This window comes from Sturnus vulgaris, chromosome 10 (assembly GCF_052056855.1).
Source record: "Sturnus vulgaris isolate bStuVul1 chromosome 10, bStuVul1.hap1, whole genome shotgun sequence".
NCBI classification, from domain to species: Eukaryota; Metazoa; Chordata; class Aves; order Passeriformes; family Sturnidae; genus Sturnus; species Sturnus vulgaris.
This window is the reverse complement of record NC_142252.1, coordinates 347,312-364,768: the sequence shown is the minus strand read 5'-3', so window position 1 is coordinate 364,768 and position 17,457 is coordinate 347,312. Positions and strand designations below refer to the sequence as shown.

General features: G+C 41.0%; 1 protein-coding gene across 1 annotated transcript in view; it reads left to right on the top strand.

The window, feature by feature from the left end:
• The window catches only part of CLSTN2 (calsyntenin 2), a 309,152-nt gene extending 292,862 nt beyond the window's left edge, over positions 1–16,290 (top strand). The window contains exons 10-17 of the mRNA XM_014870252.2: positions 2,326–2,492; positions 5,898–6,046; positions 7,366–7,589; positions 9,233–9,403; positions 9,970–10,115; positions 10,950–11,073; positions 12,635–12,819; positions 13,422–16,290. Coding sequence (XP_014725738.2) covers positions 2,326–2,492; positions 5,898–6,046; positions 7,366–7,589; positions 9,233–9,403; positions 9,970–10,115; positions 10,950–11,073; positions 12,635–12,819; positions 13,422–13,622 — 1,367 coding nt within the window. The 3' untranslated portion in view covers positions 13,623–16,290. The remainder of the gene's footprint in view (positions 1–2,325; positions 2,493–5,897; positions 6,047–7,365; positions 7,590–9,232; positions 9,404–9,969; positions 10,116–10,949; positions 11,074–12,634; positions 12,820–13,421) is intronic.
• Positions 16,291–17,457: the final 1,167 nt, after the last annotated feature.

Below are 17,457 nucleotides of genomic sequence, written 5' to 3'. Positions count from 1 at the left end.
ACCTTCCTCTGGGGTAAGAAAAAGAGAGGCAGTTTCTGCTGTAATACTACAAAAAAACACCCCAAAAAACAAACAAAAATACCAACAAAAAAACCAAACCAAACCAACAAAAAACCCCCAAACTAAAAAAAACTAAACAAACAAAAACAACCAAAAAACCAACACTAAAAACAAAACAAACAAAAACATACACAAAAATTAACTAACAAACAAACGAACAAACCAAAACCAAAACCAAAAAAACCAACCCCCCCCCCAAAAAAAAAAAAAAAACACAAAAAAACAAAACCAAAAATACATTGCCAGCTTCTCTGAAGAAACAGCCTGCTTGGACACCTCTTTTCTGCCAGTACACCAGTGTGTATTTTCTTCACTATATAAAATAGCTCAAGCCTTCTTCATAATGCTCATCCTGCAGAGACTGGAAGTGAGGGTTTTTAGGCTTTTAGGTAACAACAGCAGGCCTAAAGAAAATCTGGCACTTCATCCCTATCCAGCTCCAATCCACACACAAGTTAAAAGTTCAAGCTTGAGCTATCTTGCCTAGCAAAAACAAGTTGTTTGACACTAAAGCTACAAACACTGTAGACATGAGTTATCTACCAATTACAACACCTTATCAAGAGGTTATCAACTGCTAATCCAATTAGTGTGCTCTGCTGGCTGCTGTGAGACTCCCTTGGTCCTTCCAGGCTCCAGGTAGGCAGTAATTCACACGCACCGTGAGAGATAACACTGCAGGAAAGACAAGCTCTAAAAACTCTCCTAAAGGAGGACGAGTAAATCACTAACTGTCCCAAGAGTAATTGAGATGCCATGATCACTGGAGCAGGCAGTCTGTAATCACGTTTTATTGACAGCTCCTAAAGATCAGTCTTCCTTGGGAGCTGCCGGCAAGCGAGCGTGTGTGCAGGGCCTGGCACAGCATGGTGACCAGGCCGTGGCACCCAGTGATGCACCTTGGCTCGGGACAGCCCTCCCACCCCTCAGAGAAGGCTGTGCACGGCTCCCTGCTCACTGCTGAATCCCCAGCACGTCCCCAGACACAGCCCAGGTGTGGAAACACACATTTAGAGAGCTAGGGAATTCCAGCTTGGAAATCCTTTTCAGGCCTGGATTTCTCCTGACTCTCACCTCCATTCCCAGGCTGACAAGCTGACTGCAGCTTCAGTTAGGGAGGAGTCTCCCAGGGTGATAATATAGCGAAAAACAGAGTGGAATTCATAATAAAGATTAACACCTGGTGTCTTTCCAGTGGGATACATCCTGAGGTGCTGTTCCAAGGATGTTTTTCCCAATTGTCCAGTGAACTACTGTCCTGTCCTAGCTACACATAACACACTTTAAATATGGGCTGTCTGTACAATAAATTGGCCTTTTTTCCCTAAACAGGTCCGTGTGTGTTGCTGTCCTTTCTCTCTCTTTGCAGGGCAGTAACCACACCCAGGGAGTGTGGCAGCTTGTGTTCCCAGAGCCACCACTCTCTGCTCATCTGTACTGTGCCCTTGGCAGGACAAAGGCAAACGTAGCTGATCTTGTCACGAAACACTTGCAAATGCTCTTTCTCTATAAATAAATATTGGACTTTAAAATTTATTAAATTGGTGTGTGAATTCTTGAAAAACTTCATTTTTAAAAATCACTTGCTTTCTTGTACACGTTTGGGAAGCCATGTTTCATCTCTGGGTTTGCTGTCTCAGCTTTATAAACACCTGAATTCAGTCCTGGGAAAACAAGAATGTTAAAGACAGCCTGGTACCAGGTACCACCTGTCGCCCTGGAAAGGGGTTTTAACCCTTTAAGTGCAGCAGAAATAAGATGCACAGCTACATGGTCGTCCTTCATGACAGGAAGAAAGAGACAAGTTTATTCAGAAACACACTTGGTTTTATAGCATGACTGCAACTCCAAGAGTAGAGAAAAGGTTATTGGTTCAGAGGAAAGACACCCCATTGCCAGGGCCTGGGCACACACCACAACAGGTGTTCTATCTTGTTATTAATTCCTTTTTATTGTGACCAAATTATCACCCTGGGAGAAATTCTCCCTAGCCTTGAGCTGGACCAGCTCATGGGCTGGGAACAGAGCTGAGAAGCTCCAGCCTGGAATATTTTTCAGGCTGTAACTTTCTTACTTTCTCAATATATGTCCCACACCACCCAACCACCCACGAAACATTCCACTGTACCACAATAAATGGGACCTCAAATACACTTGGCTAAGATGAATAGAGATTCTTTAAATGTGTTAAAACATAAAGTGATTTATTACATGTGCAGTTTGTGTGTTGGTACCAATAACCATTTTGCATCCCCTTTTTTGCAGGAGGTGAAGTCACCAAGCCCAGGTTTGCTCAGTATTTCCATGGCAGCCTGGCCAGTCTGACAATCCGGCCAGGGAAAATTGAAAGTCAGAAAGTGATTTCCTGTTTGCAGGCCTGCAAGGAAGGTCTCGATATTAATTCTCTTGAGAGTCTTGGCCAAGGAATAAAGGTGAGGGATGAACTGACTTCATTTTTGATAAAAATTTAGATCTGATTTATGAAGTGGAGAGCCTAAGGTAGAGTACACACGGTACAAATGTACTCCCAGAAGCAATGTAATTTCCCATAAAATCATGCAAAGAAAAAAGAGAACAGTAGAAAAGCTGTGGCACTGCAAAGAAAAATGTTTCCATTATTGTAGAGCTAAATGATCAGAAAGTAAGGTACTACTGATATTTCAGAGTCTGTATGAATTGCCAGGTTGTGTTTTCATGCTTATTTTGTTACTTCTACAGAAATAGACGCAATTCCAAAGATTTACTGAATTTTGATCTCAAGTAGTTTTAAAGCAGTGGAATACATAAGTTTCAATGCAATAGCATTCTAAAATTCAGTGTGTTCAAAGAGGAAAACTTTATGGTACATGAAAATTGAACAATAAAAACCCCTAAAGTCAAGGAATGAAATTTTTAGATTTGCATATAAGTAATTTTCTATGTTCATTATGCATATGACTACTCGTAATGTAGAGCTTTTTCTAAGATTGGAGAACAACAGACAGGGAAATCATGTTTCAGTTGACCTAGTGGCCAGATGGCTTTGCATTCATTCAGATAATTCTGGAATTCTGTTCTTTGGATATACATATAGGATCTTGGCTATTCCAATGCTCACATGAGCTGCATTGTCAGTTTTCTTTTACTGACAGAAACCACTGTTTGGTGACAGTGTTCCTGTGTTCAGTGTAAATGCGCTTGTGAAGCTGTTTCCTAGCACACAAATACCTCTTCCAAAGGAGCTGAGCTTCAGTTCCAGCCCAGGAAGTCCCTTTGGATGCAGACAATCCATCCTGAGAAACTGAACAGAGGTGTTTTGGTGTGGGGTTTTCAGAGGGGAGGAGGATGGTGCTATAAATCTTCATCTGGAACATGCAGTGCAATGCCACGGACTGCATTTTATTAGCCAAGCCCTTCCATTGTACAAACTGACCTGAAATGTGCTCAGATGTCTGTCCAGGTGATGAGAGTTTGCACTGGTGTAGTAAAACTGACACATTGTGTGAAAACAAAGGTAAAAATGAAAATTGAAAGTGCAACGGTAAGGAGGAATTTTGCTAACTCTAACGTTTACATATGAGGAAAGACCCCAAAGAATTATTTTATCATCCTACCAACAACATCATTAAGAATTTCACATTGCTGCTTCTCACAGCAACAGGACACAGGGGTTGGTTAAAGCTGTTTTTAAAAGGCAGCAGGTAGGGATTTCTGGAACCCACATGTGTATGCCTAATAATTAGCTATTTGCTGCGATTTTCCATGAATTAAAGCACTGTACACTTCATCAATGGTGCTTAAAAGCATAGTAATTCCTCCCCTATTGTTGCCCTCTGAAACCTGACAGTATTTGAGTCACCCCAGTTTCATGGGCTTGGGAAAATCCTTCTACCACCCACTGCTGCTCCAGGATTTGTGACTGGCTTTCTTACTGTACTGGCAGTGCAGAGGGAAAAAGGAAGACAAGGGATTGTTTTCTGCCTTTTCATGGTTTTGCAAACCTTCAAAACATCTTCATTTTCTGAAGTACAGATGAGGCGTAGTGGAATTTTTAAAGTTACCGATGTTGCTTTTACTGCCTCGGCAGGCCAACAGTGAGAGCAACAGCAGGAGGCAAAAATGAAAGGAGCAGCCAGAGAGAGATTGTGGAAGGGTTTCTTTCGGGGGCTGACAGAAGGAAGCTCAGCTGAAAGCAGAACAGTTGCCTGACCTTGAAGAGAAAATGAGAGAGGAAAGTGCTATGGTGTCAAAACCAAACACACCTGATCCCAGACAGGCAGGTGTGACAGCTGCACAGACCATGGGTTCTGTGGGGCTGTCTATGTGGTGCTTTGCAGATTCAGTGTTGGCAGACTGATGCTGGAAGGTGTTTTTGGGCACTTTGGACCATGGAGAATCACCCCTTAAACCACCTAAGAAAGAGCAGTGCAGCTGCAGTTTCTGACACCATAGTGTTGGACGTTTTTGGGCTGCAGCCTAATTTTCAGATATCTGTAACAGCTCTCTGAGACACTGTCTAAAATGTTGCTATTTTTAGCTTTTTTTTTAATGAGAAAGACAAAAATGGCTCAGACTGGGGCTTTCTCATCCCTTTGGCAGTGTTCCAGCTGTTTTGGCAGCTGAGCTATTAACTGGCTAGCTAGAGTCTCCTTTTGCTAATTTTATTCTCTACTGCTGTTAGCTTAAAGAGAGGAAAAAGAACTGTATGCAGGCTGGGATTCATGTTAGTCCTCCTCTTTGTTAAAAAATACCCTTCAGTGTGTTGTGACCTTCCTGCACAAGCTTTAAACCCAGTCCTCCGTGTTCTGTTTGACAGAGGACCCAGAGCTTCCTCCTGTTCTTCAGTCTGTTTGATGTGTGTTGCTTTATAACCTTTCTGGCTGTAAGGAAGTGTGGGCAGCCACTGTCTGTATTTAACAGAACGTCTTCACATAATCAATGCCCAGCTTTGGGGGGGGTCTACCCAAGAGAGAAAGGTGCATTTGTGTTCTGTGCTGACAATGGTGGGGTACAGCGTCAAGGGGGTTAGGCTGGTTTCCTCTGCAATGCAGATGGTTTACTGGACTAATTAACAGACAAAACAAGGAATTAGGATTAATTACGATGAAGGTAAAAATCAGTCATTGGTTATGTCACAACAGTGATGAAGTTTCTTGGTCAGCAAGACTGATCTGTGTTCAGTGCAGTGGAGCAGAGAAGGCTCGGGGCTACAAGAGCAGGCAGTGACTGCAGGGTTTGCTGGCCCAAGTGAGCAGCTCCTTCTTAAATCATGACACCCTTATTGATCATCAGACAGGATGGAGAGTCCCCTTTACTGTGTCTGATGTTAATGAAGATGTAGGAGGCAAATGTTGTAATTGTTTTGTTCGTTCACATTGAATAGATCTCAGAAAGGTAGTCCAGAATAAAACCACACAGAAAGCAGCCAAAATATGCTTCTGCATGCTAGACTGGCTCAAAAGACAATGCTTATATATGAGCAATGTGTTTAACCTAAAAAGATTACATAGGAATAATAATCATGGTGGTAAGGTCTTGAACTTCTACAGAGTTCAAAAATAAATAGCATTGGAAATTGCTGCAGAAATTGTATCAGCAAGGTTAATAAGGCTGGACAAAGAACAGAAAATCTGGATTAATTTATTACAAAATTAATTATAACAGTAGTTTTTTAGGTGACTGATACAAGCACATGTTTTAGAGAACAGCATGTGGATTCAGCCAATGGTAGCTACTAAGATTTTTTTTCTTAAATCATTACATTTTTAACTTATGTCTGTGCAACATTCCTTAAAAATTATATTATTTTGTACTCTGTACCTTGTCCCTTAAATACTAATTACTTGCATTTCTCCTAGTATCACTTCAACCCTTCCCAGTCAGTCCTTGTCATGGAAGGAGATGACATTAAGAATATAAATCAAGCCCTCCGAAAAGTCTCATACATCAACTCCAGACAGTTTCCTACTGCAGGCATACGACGTCTCAAAGTGTCATCTAAAGTCCAGTAAGTTATACTTCACCTGAATTGAACAGATTAGGAACATTTTTAATGAATTACTTTTTTCTTTGGCCACGTAAAAGTAATAATTTTGGCTAAATTAAATTGGTAAATCATACTGCTTTGTTATTGAACCTAAAGGATTAATTTAATTTACTTTTATTACAATTTACATGGCAGTTTTCTCTTGATATTATCTTCTTAAGAAACCTTTCTTGTTAATGTAATGCATTCTCTTTATAGTTTGGGGCATACAGTCTGGACCCAACAGCGCATTTATTGCAATCTTATTTACTTTTCATTTTAAACATTTATAGTTCCTTCTGGGATAGCCAGAACGGCGACCTTTTAAAGCAGGCCCGTTCCATCTAACAGAGGAGATGTCTGCAAGGGCATTGCTTGAAGCAGCATGTGTGTGTCTGTCCCTGATGTGGCCGTGCTGTCCCTGCAGCACTGCTGGAGGCTCTGGGGCAGGGTCCGTGTCCGTCCCTGTCTCTCTGTGCAGCACCTGCTCAGTGATGTTCGGAGCTGCCCACGGCCTCTGCTGGGCTCCCCTGGGCTCAGCTCTGTCCAGAGCAGGCAAAGCAGGGCTTTGGAGGGCAAACAAGCCCAGTTCTGCCAGCTTTCCCAGCTGTAGGCACAGCTGTTCCCAAGTGCCAGGGCCGGGCTGTGGGCTGAGCTCCCGGCTGGGAGAGCAGCTGCCGAGGCTGTGCCACTGGAACCAGCCCAGCCTGCACATCCCAGGGCTGGCCCAGCTCCTCTGCCAGCATGAAATGAGTCAAAGCTTGTCAGGAGATTTGCTTCCAAAGCACACTGCTGATTCAGATGAAAATGGAAGTGCAGGCACCTTTTGTCCCCTGCAGATATTGGAGGGTCCCAAAAAGAGTTCATGGTGGGACCAATTTAAATGGAGAATTAGGCCCTTTTATTCACACATGACAAGATAACCATGTTGTATTAATTAGCTAGCACTTTCTGACTTTAATGTTAGGTTTACAGAAGTTAGTTGCTATCTAGTTAACTTTATTAGCCATTTACTGCTCTCTTGAATGTCAGTTAAAGATTAAAGTATTATTCTGATAGTGACCTTAGGAAAGACTGAGCTTGCCCCTCAGAGTGGGTATCTGTGAAGGTGGGAAGGGAGGAGAGGGCCAGAGCTGGCCTGTGTGCACAGTAGTACAGAAGCATGTCCTCATGTGTGGCAGTGCCCGAGGATGGATTGGGCTGATCTCAGAGCCTTTAGCTGGGTTTGGGGCAGTGCCAGTACCACACTCCTCTTATGTCCGACGTGTCACGTGCACTTAACAACTAATGTATTTTTTCAGATGTTTTGGTGAAGATGTCTGCATTAGTATCCCAGATATAGATGCGTATATAATGGTGTTTCAGGCCAATGAGCCCAAGATTACCATAACTGGGATGGACCACTTTGCTAGACCAGCTGCACAGTTTGAAAGTGAAAGAGGTGTTATTTTGTTACCTGACATCAGGATTGTCAGCACAGTCACTAAAATGGAGCATTCAGTGGACTTCAAAGAACATGACAGAGGTTTGTGTCTTTCTTTTCAATATTATTACTCATTTCATAACATCTCCTCATATTTTTTAAAGGATGGTGCAAACAAGTAATGCAAAGGAAGTCACTTCACCCAGATTAATTAGGCCACAGTAATACTGTACTGAAGAAATTCAGTTCCACACATTGAAAAGTGTGGTAAATGGTAACAGATCAGAAGGTGCTTCAAAAAAAGCAGATTTTCCATGTAGTATCCATTTAGTATACTTCAGAATAATTCCTTTCTACTCTTCCTTTCATATTCTGTTACATAGGGTATTTTCATTAGAATGTCTCTGCTTATAACAGAATTTTTAAAATTGTGCCAATAAAGTGAAAAGCAGTAATTGTACAGAAGTTGAAGTTCTGGTCTGCTTTTATGTTTCCAGCTCTGATACCAGCTTGTGAATGATACTTGAGAAAGTAATCTCGTGCCTCAGTTTCCCACCTATAAAATGTATATATAATCCTTTTAAAATATTAATTGTCAATGATGACAGTTTATTCCAATGATAAGCAATGTGGGAATTATTATTCAACACTGTGTGAATGTTCAAAAGCATAAATCAGGTTTAAAATCACTGTCTATAAAGGAATCTTCATTTTGGATGTTTGTGTGCAAGGAAGATGAAATCTTTGGTAATTTGAGGAAACATTCTAAACATTGTTGGACTAGAATAAGCAGCAACTAGATGTACATCTCTGAAGAAGAGAAAATGGATAATGATATGCAAGTTTAGGGGCGTGGATTACCTGAAGCCTACAAATTTGACTAGGGCTGCATTTTTGGATATGTTACAGCTGTACCTAGAGCTTAGGTACCCAAAGAGCTCCTGCATTAGGAGCTGGAAATCTAGGGCATAAGGCTTTCCTGGCTGTGCCCTCCTTCCCAATATACCCTCTCACATCAAATTTGCAAAATGGGAAGGAAGTTCCAGGCTTACAGTGTCTGTGCCCTCAGGGAGCTGCTTAAACAGTTTTGCCACACACTCTGTGCTAAGTTGATCAGAGAATTTAAATATTAATTTGATATGCTACTCTTTTTTCCAGTGACAGAATTATTTTTTTACTTGTACATGTTGAAGAATAGTCAGTATATAACTTAATTTCTTTAAGTCACACAGCACAAGATCTTGCTATTAATGATAATATCCTGCTCTTGGATAGATGGCCAGGTCTTCATAATGCAAATTGTTTATGGGGCATAGAGTAACTGAGAGAATCATCCAAGCATAGACATGCTGAATGTGCATTTCTCCAATTTGGTTTTCCTTGAGAAAGCTGGAATCAGTACAGCATTGAAACCCAAAATTTTTTACATTAATTTATTTCCAAGATCAAATTTCAGTTTTCTACTTCCAGTAATGTTCTCAGGTGCATTGTATTATAGAGCAAGATATTTTCTATTTTTCTCACTGAGTGTTTGTAGGCCTTCATCATCATGGCACCTGTACAAATGGGACGCTTCTCTTGATCTGCTTCGAGTGTGCTGGATTTAATATCAGTAAAAACAGTTCAGCCATCTTGGCAAAAATTGAAAGCCCTGATGCAAAGCACATAAAATGACTGAGCTTTTCTCTGGTCATTTATCTTTATTTCCTCCCTTTTTTTTCATGCTCTATGCCATGGAATCACAGTCAATAAGCAACTGGTAGTAGAGGAAATGCTCCACAACTTGGATTTCTGTGATGTTTTGGTCATTGGTGCAGAACTAGACCCTGAACAAGAGTGTTTAGAACTAGATAATGAGGAGCTTCAAGGAAAACATCTAGATGCCACAAATTCCACTGCAGGATATTCAATCTATGGTAAGTTAATGAAATTTGCTTTCCCTTATTTTGTCACATCAATTATATATTGGAAAGAAAGCTCAAATATGTAAGAAATTGGACAGAAATCTATGATTTTCTAGCCATGAAAATATCCCAAAAGTTACTGTATCGTAAAAAACCACAGTTGCTTCTTGATCTATGGATGTGCTGTGTTTGCCCTTTGGATTCTCAGCATCCCTCTTGCTACTCCTCAAGTAAGGAAAATGGCATCCCTGCTTTCTCTAAATGTGAGGTTCTTGTGGACCATCACAACAGAACATGGGAGTGAGGGGGTTCCTCAGTGTTCTTGTACAATGCTGGAAAATTTTCCATGTTTTTCTGATCACTAATTTATTCTGTACCATTGTTGTTGTATTTATCCATCTGCATTTGATTCTGAAAGCTATCCATATAATCAAGTCTCAGAGAACATTTGATGCCCTGTCATTTCCAGACCATTCTGCTGAGTTATGTGTGTTCTGTGAGCAGTTGATTTGTTGTGCATTGCCAGAGCAGTTTTCCCTTGCCTGTCCCTGAGCTGTCCCTGCCCTCCCATCCTGCAGGTGTGGACAGCACGTTCAGCTATGAGCAGGTGCTGCGGCAGCTCCGCTACCGCAACTGGGGCACCTCGGCCACCTCGGACAGGAAGTTCAGGGTCAAGTGCTCCGAGCTCAATGGGCGTTACACCAGCAACGAGTTCAACCTGGAGGTGAGCAGGGAGTTCAGCCTGGAGGTGAGCAGGGAGTTCAGCCTGGAGGTGAGCAATGAGTTCAGCCTGGAGGTGAGCAGGGAGTTCAGCCTGGAGGTGAGCAGGGAGTTCAGCCTGGAGGTGAGCAGGGAGTTCAACCTGGAGGTGAGCAATGAGTTCAGCCTGGAGGTGAGCAGGGAGTTCAGCCTGGAGGTGAGCAGGGAGTTCAACCTGGAGGTGAGCAATGAGTTCAGCCTGGAGGTGAGCAGGGAGTTCAGCCTGGAGGTGAGCAGGGAGTTCAACCTGGAGGTGAGCAATGAGTTCAGCCTGGAGGTGAGCAATAAGTTCAGCTTGGAGGTGAGCAATTACTGAGTCGTGTTTTCCGACCTAGCACTGAGGCCTAGAGCCCAGGTAACAACTGAGGGAAATTGCAGGACCTACTTAGCAGTATGGTCAAAATTAATAATTGTTTATAAGGACAATTAATAGCTTAATAATTGTTAATAAAATTAACAATTATTTTATGTTTAGGTGACACTTAAAAGCTGATTAATATAGAGAGAAGAAAAAGTCACTACTTATCCAAATAGGTAAATAAAAAATCTTGTTCTGTGCCACTTCAGAGTCAACAGCCAGAAAGGTTAGAATGCATTTTTCATGTTACAAATTAGAAATATATTAAACTGTGTATTTTCCACTGGCATAAAAAAAGGAGTTAATTTGGCCTTTAGCATCTATGAAGTAGTGTTCCTATCTGCTGATGAACTTCATAGTCCAATGTAATATATGGAACCAGCAGGCTTGGAGTATAAAACACTTTTTAGTATCTGGTCTCTTGTTTTTCTCTTCCCCCAGGTTAATATTCTACACAGTTCCAACTCCAACTTCATGGACCATGTAAATCACATGATAGTTCAGCCTCAATTTCTCCAATCTGTTCAGCACCCTGAGGGGAGTGTAAGTGCAGTTCACAGCTCAGGTATGTGACACCTTCCCAGAGGCTTCTCACAATGATTGCAGTGTGACAGTATTTCCCTTGTGGGTCAGCTTGCTCCACAGACTAAAGCCCTGAGGTCCATTGTTTCAGCTTCTCAAACCTCTCAGAGATCATTGCACAGGTGTGAAAGAAGCTAACAATGAATTTCATTCTGTCCAAGAATGTACTTTGGAATTAAAACGTGGTATCCTTTTTTAAAGTCTTCATTAATGGTTTTGAACTCTGACCTCCACAGTAAAAAAAATGCTTTGTTTGTAGTATTGAATGGTATGAAGGGTAATATTGTCCTTTTGCATCTATAGTTCTGTAGCATGTTAATTTCTACCCACTCCTTTCAAAGCAAAAGGAAGAAATTGTATTATTTTTTAAATGCACAATTGCTGCAGTGCCTCTGTTAGCTGCTCTCAAGGCCTCAATCTGGGCTGTCTGGAGATAAGTTCATATAGTTGTGTGCAACAGGCATTAGGATATATTTTAATTTAATTTTTAGTCTATATGAGTTAAAATATATACCCAAATCTGAAACCTTCTCAGTGAAGTTAAATCCAGGGCAAAGATACCTGTTTAAAAATTGGATTCTGGAATCCTTTTAGCTGAATGGTACATATGTAAAGAAGTAAAGCTGATGTAAGTGTAGGCAGTTATAAGTAGCTACATATAGACATGCTTAGAAAACTACTGTATTTTCCTTTATATTGTACTGACAGTTCACTGAAATGAAACTGAATGTTTAATGGATAAACTGTTGCAAACTAGGTTTTTTGGCTCCTAAATATGTTTTGATTTCAGACTTCCATTCTTACAGGCAGGGCAAGGCAATAAAATGGGTTATGGACTGGGTTATCCCATTGCTCCTGGAACTGCAGTACCTTGAGGTACATAGGAAGTGGCAGCATTTCTCCACTAACCTAATTATGGAGCTGATTACACGTGGTAGTTCAGAGAGATTTCTTCCTGTGACTAGGTAGAGACAGGGATTTCTCAGAGTGCAACCAAACAATAAAAATGTCTTGAGTCCTCAGGAGTCTTCCAGGAAGGCTGTAGCACAGGCAACTAGGGTGGCAATGCATTTATTTCTGGGAGCTTGAGATTCAAATCACAAGGATTTGAAACCTTGGAAAATATAAGCTTTGAGATGTACATTTTGTCTCAAGTAAGGTTGAGGCCTCGGCTGTGATCAGAAGGGGCAACATGCAGGTGAGATAACAGAATTTTACTGCAGAAACTAATTGTCTCTGCACTTATTGGCTACTTGTCTTCTGTAGTCAAGTGGCTCAAAGAGCAAAGGTGGGCATGCTCACTTTTTAGTTAGGATTTATCATACTCAGGTTAAGATATCTGTGAGCACCATTTGTGTGTGCTCCACCTTAGTGGATGGGCACTGGTCAACACCTTCTGTCATCGCAGGCACGTGGCAGGTGTCTGTCCTTGTTCTCAGTCCAAAGGAGGGGGTGCTGTGGCTTGAAAATGAACAAGGTTAGTGGGCTTTAGGTGACTTGTTCCACAAGTGTAACTGCATGCCCTTTGCCGCCCTTTGTCCCAGTGGTTCCCAGTGTGGCCACGATGGTGATCATCATCTGTGTGAGTGTGCTGGTGTTGGTGGTAACGCTGGGCGTATTCCGGCTGCGCACGGCCCATCCGCGCAGCGCCACGGGCCACGAGGGAGCCAAGGACAGCGACATGGACTGGGATGACTCTGCCCTCACCATCACTGTCAACCCCATGGAGGTACTCAGCTGGGGCACAGCACTGCACCCTGGCCAGGAGCCACTGGCTGGGCTGGCAGTGGGTTTGAGCCTCTTTCAGGGTGCAGTTGTTGAGCTATTTGTGTGTGTACACTCAGGAGCCCAGCCCAGCTCTCTGCTCTGCATACCATAATCAGATATTACTGAGAGCTTCAGATTTGTTGTCATGTATAATTACTAAAGAAGATGGTGAAGAACTCTCAGGTACAGCATCACTTCCATTCCATCCATGTCTGTTTGTAGGTACCCAAGATGATATAGTTGCTTTGGTTTTTACTTTTTCATTTTTTTATACACTAAAAGGAGGGGAAATCATCAGCAGTTTAAAGAAGCTGATGTTGAACATTTAAATTTTGGCAGTGTGGCTAACAAAGATTGTTTATTCACATTCCATTCTTCTTACAGTAGTTTTTGAATACCAGCAGTTTGCTACCAACTTGTATGAATTTGATGCTTAATAATCACATAATGATAGAAAGCAGATTTGTCCAGCATATTAGCATTTCTGAATGCTCATTTGAGACAGCTCTGGCTAGCAAGAAGGCACCTTTCTGCTACTGTCTCATTTCTTTAAATGTGTTGTAGAAATATGAAAAGCCACACCAGACAGAAGAAGAGAGTGAGGAAGAAGACATAGACGATGAAGAGGAAGACACAACCAGTGCTGAATCAGATGACAGTGAAGAGGATGAAGAGGAGGAGGAAGTGATTGTCGAAAAGGGAGAGAAACAGAATTCCACCAGGCAAGAGCAGTTGGAGTGGGATGATTCAACACTCCCCTACTAACAAACAGCCCTCCAGCCACAGCTCTTTTGTAATAACCAATACAGTGTTTTTCAGAGTCTATGACATTGACAGGATTTGAACTTCTGCTTGCTTATAACTGTTTTGCCTAAAATGATCTTGTTGTAGTAATTGATAATGATAGAACTGGCCCTTTTCTTATAAAGCCTGGGGAAAAAATGGTACAAACCTCCTGGCACAGACAGTAGTAAAGTAATCCAGAACTTCATCTGTTAGCAAGCATAGTTCTCAATTTCCTCTTTCTACCCTGCAGATGTGTGACAAAATTCCTGTCACTCGATCCATAGAAGTTTTTGCCTTTGCTACTTTTTTCACACAGGAGAGATTTTAGCTTGTTATGAAAAATAACTTCTGTGGATCCACATACCAGTTGCCATCTAACTTCACATTCTTACAGGTGTAAAAAACATAATCCACCTCCAAACTGGGGCAGGGCTTTAGTGCTGCAGGGGCTGATTTCCATCTGTCATCTCGTCCTGCCTTTTGGATGTTAACTGTCTTCTACAGTGGAATATCTAGGACTTTACAGGGGATGCATGTGTGCCTATGTAGACGTGGATGGTGTATTTTTTCAGGCATGCTTTCAGACCCTCAAGAGAGAGATTTTTATCCAACCTACTGATAGAAATTAAAAACGAGTTTTAAAAAAACAGCAACAAGAAGGGGCTGCTGAAGGTTACCAAAAACACCCCAGTTTGTTTTGTGTCCACAGATTGAGTAATACGGTCTTATGCAAACTGTAAATTCTAATGGGATTGATTCGCTGAAAATCTGTAGAGCTGCTCATTAGTTATGGACTGAGCAATTTGCAGCAAATCGATGCTTTAAACCGTCTGTCTCATGGAATCATTAGCTTGCTGCAGCATCTTACTGAACTAGTGGAAAATAAGTGACCCCATTATTCCATAGCTATATATGGCTGGGATTTAAACAATCATTTTAGATGAGGAAAATGTTACCTTTTGCTTAGTGAATGCCAGCTGGAATTCCTGTCTGACTGTATTCTATAAAAACACGATGCCCTATTTCTTTGGTACCCCTGCCTGCCTGTAGTGCACAAGAGAAAGGAACAACACTGTGAGCCCTCTTCTGTGCTCATAATTCTCCCTTATTTCTTCTTCCTGAAGTCATTAGTGTTGAGAGAAGGTTTTATAAAGTAGACAAGGAAAAATATAACCTACACAGAACCAAAATAGTTGAAAACGAAAACTAAAATCTTAAGAGGTTGAGAGAGTATTTTAGTTTGTTATGGTAACACAGCATATTTTTCTTAAACACTGTTTAAAAAGAAAAAAAACAAAAAAGACAAAGCAGAGATAGGTATAGAACATGTTGATAAGTCCGTGTGATGTGTTTTTTGTCCCCTTTCCTGAAGTACCTTGGCCTCTTCTACTGCTCTGTTCACCAAATGCTGCAGCACTTGCTGGGGTAGCTGCTCCAATGCATAGGAACAAAATGACATGGAAGTCATTGGAATGCTGCTTAGTGGCTTGTCCGGGCTGTTTTACTGAGTACTTTGTTTTCTTTGCAACTTCACCTTTGACTTTTGCTTTTGCAATCTGCTGTTTAAAATGAGCTGCTTCCTCCTCTCCACCCTCCTAGTCAGTCTTGACACAGCAGGACCTTCCTGAGCACCCTGAATGGTGGCTAATGTTGCAAAGGGTACTTGGAGCAATCCTGAGGGTATCCACCTCCCTCAATACTGGATTATTAACAGCTGGATTATTAAATGAATGTCATGGAATATAGGGAATATATAGTGTGTTGGGGGGTTCTTGTAATTCCAGTTTCTGCATTTGATAGCTGAAGGGAAATACTGACAGCAACTAGGCCTTGTAGTTGAATAACTAGAAAGTAAATGAAAGAAAAATCTATATTAATTTTAAAATTAGAGCTATTCATGCTTTTATTTGTTGTGCCAGCAATCACATTGTCACATGGTTGTTAAGATTGGCAACACAGCGGTTTTCTTTTGTTCTCAATCCTGTTTCATTTTATTGTCTCACACATATTAAACTTAAAAGAATATTTGCAGAATAAAGGCCATATAAGTACATTTTATCTGCAGGAACAACAGCTGCAAAAATCTCCACAATTTCTGTTTAAGATGAAATTAATATTAGTGTTTCTGAATATCTTGAACAAAAATGTTATGTTAGATCCTAACATCTAACCTACCATCCCAGTATCCTAGATAATTTCCTACTTTTAATTTTCTTAGTGACATGAAGCAGGCTCTTCATGATGCTTGTTATCAGCACATATCAGCAAATCTTCTGCTCAGAAAAAAAAAGATTTAAAATTAAATGTAGATATTTAAAAGTCAATTTCAGATTTAAAACTAGACTTAAATTATTTTAAAGTTTCTGTTATTCCTGGTTATTATTATTATTATTGTTGTTGTTGTTGTTGTTGTTATCATAGCAAACATTAGGGCAACTTAAAAACAGCAATTTATAACCTTATTGAAAGCCTTTAATTCTTTTATATGTTTGTGAATTCATCAGTGTGTTTCTCCATCTAATAGACTTTTATCTTTTTGTTACTGGAAGCTGATCTTTTCAGGTTGTACTCGTACATTACATAAGAAGCAAACAAAGTATTTTCTCTACTGTAAATAAACATACATTTTTAAACCTAAGCAAAGTAATACAGGCATGTGTGTTATCACTAAAATGTAGTTTGCAGTAAGATATTCAGCAAACTAAAATGTATCACTGTACTTATTTTAGATTACTCGTTGGAGTGCATTATGCAGCATTTTTCATTCAAATAAATAGAAACATCGTTTTCACAAAATGGCAGTGAGAATGAGATACTTCTTCACACAGTGGGCCCTAGAATATTTGTATAGCCCTGAAGAGCAGTGGCTTCCTGAGCAAACTACTACCAGAAAATCAGAGAACTATCACTTTTTCTAAAACAATTCTAACAATATTTCCTCCCCTCCAGAAATTATTTTTTTATATAATCTACTTACTTAAAAACCAACCAGAACATGTACACACATACATACATAAAGACACATACACGAGGGGGTTTTTGCCCCTAATCAAAAGCCAAAATTCTTTCCTTTCCTTCCTGAAAAAAGTGTTTAGAACTATAAAATCATTCAGGTTGGAAAGGACCTCTAAGGTCATTGAGCACTGCCAAGCCCACTGCTAACATGTCCCCACGTCCCCCATTCAAGTGTCTTGGAATTCCCCCAGGGATGGTTACTCCACACTGCCCTGGACAGTCTCTTCCAATGTCTCACCTTCCTTTCAATGAGGAAATTTTCCCCAATATTCAATCTAAACTTCGCCAGCACAGTTCAACGTTGTTTCCCCTTGTCCTATCACTTGTTACTGGATCAGAGAACCCAACACCACCTGGCTGCAGCCTCCTCTCAGGGAGTTGGAGAGAGGGAAAAGGCCCCTCCTGAGCTTCCTTTTCTGCAGGCTGAGCCCCCCCAGCTCCATTAGCTGCTCTTCACCAGCCTGGTGCTCCAACCCTTCCCCAGCTCTGTGCCCTTCCCTGGACTCACTGCAGCCCCTCAGGGTCTGTCTTGTGGTGAGCTGGCTTTTTTACACTATCAATAAGCAAGTGTATCCAAAGAAAGCAGTTCTGAAGAGGTACCCACAATCCATGGCATCAGGAATCCAGAGGCAACAGCAAAGGCCTAAAATTACATTGCATCAATGATGATTTTAAGATATTGAAGTTCTATTCTAAAGCTGGGAGAAGCTGCAAAACCTACAAATGCAAATTGAAGATGTTATCTGAATTAGTATAACTGCCTAAGTGGCTATTTGTAATTAATAGGTCTCATTTCCCT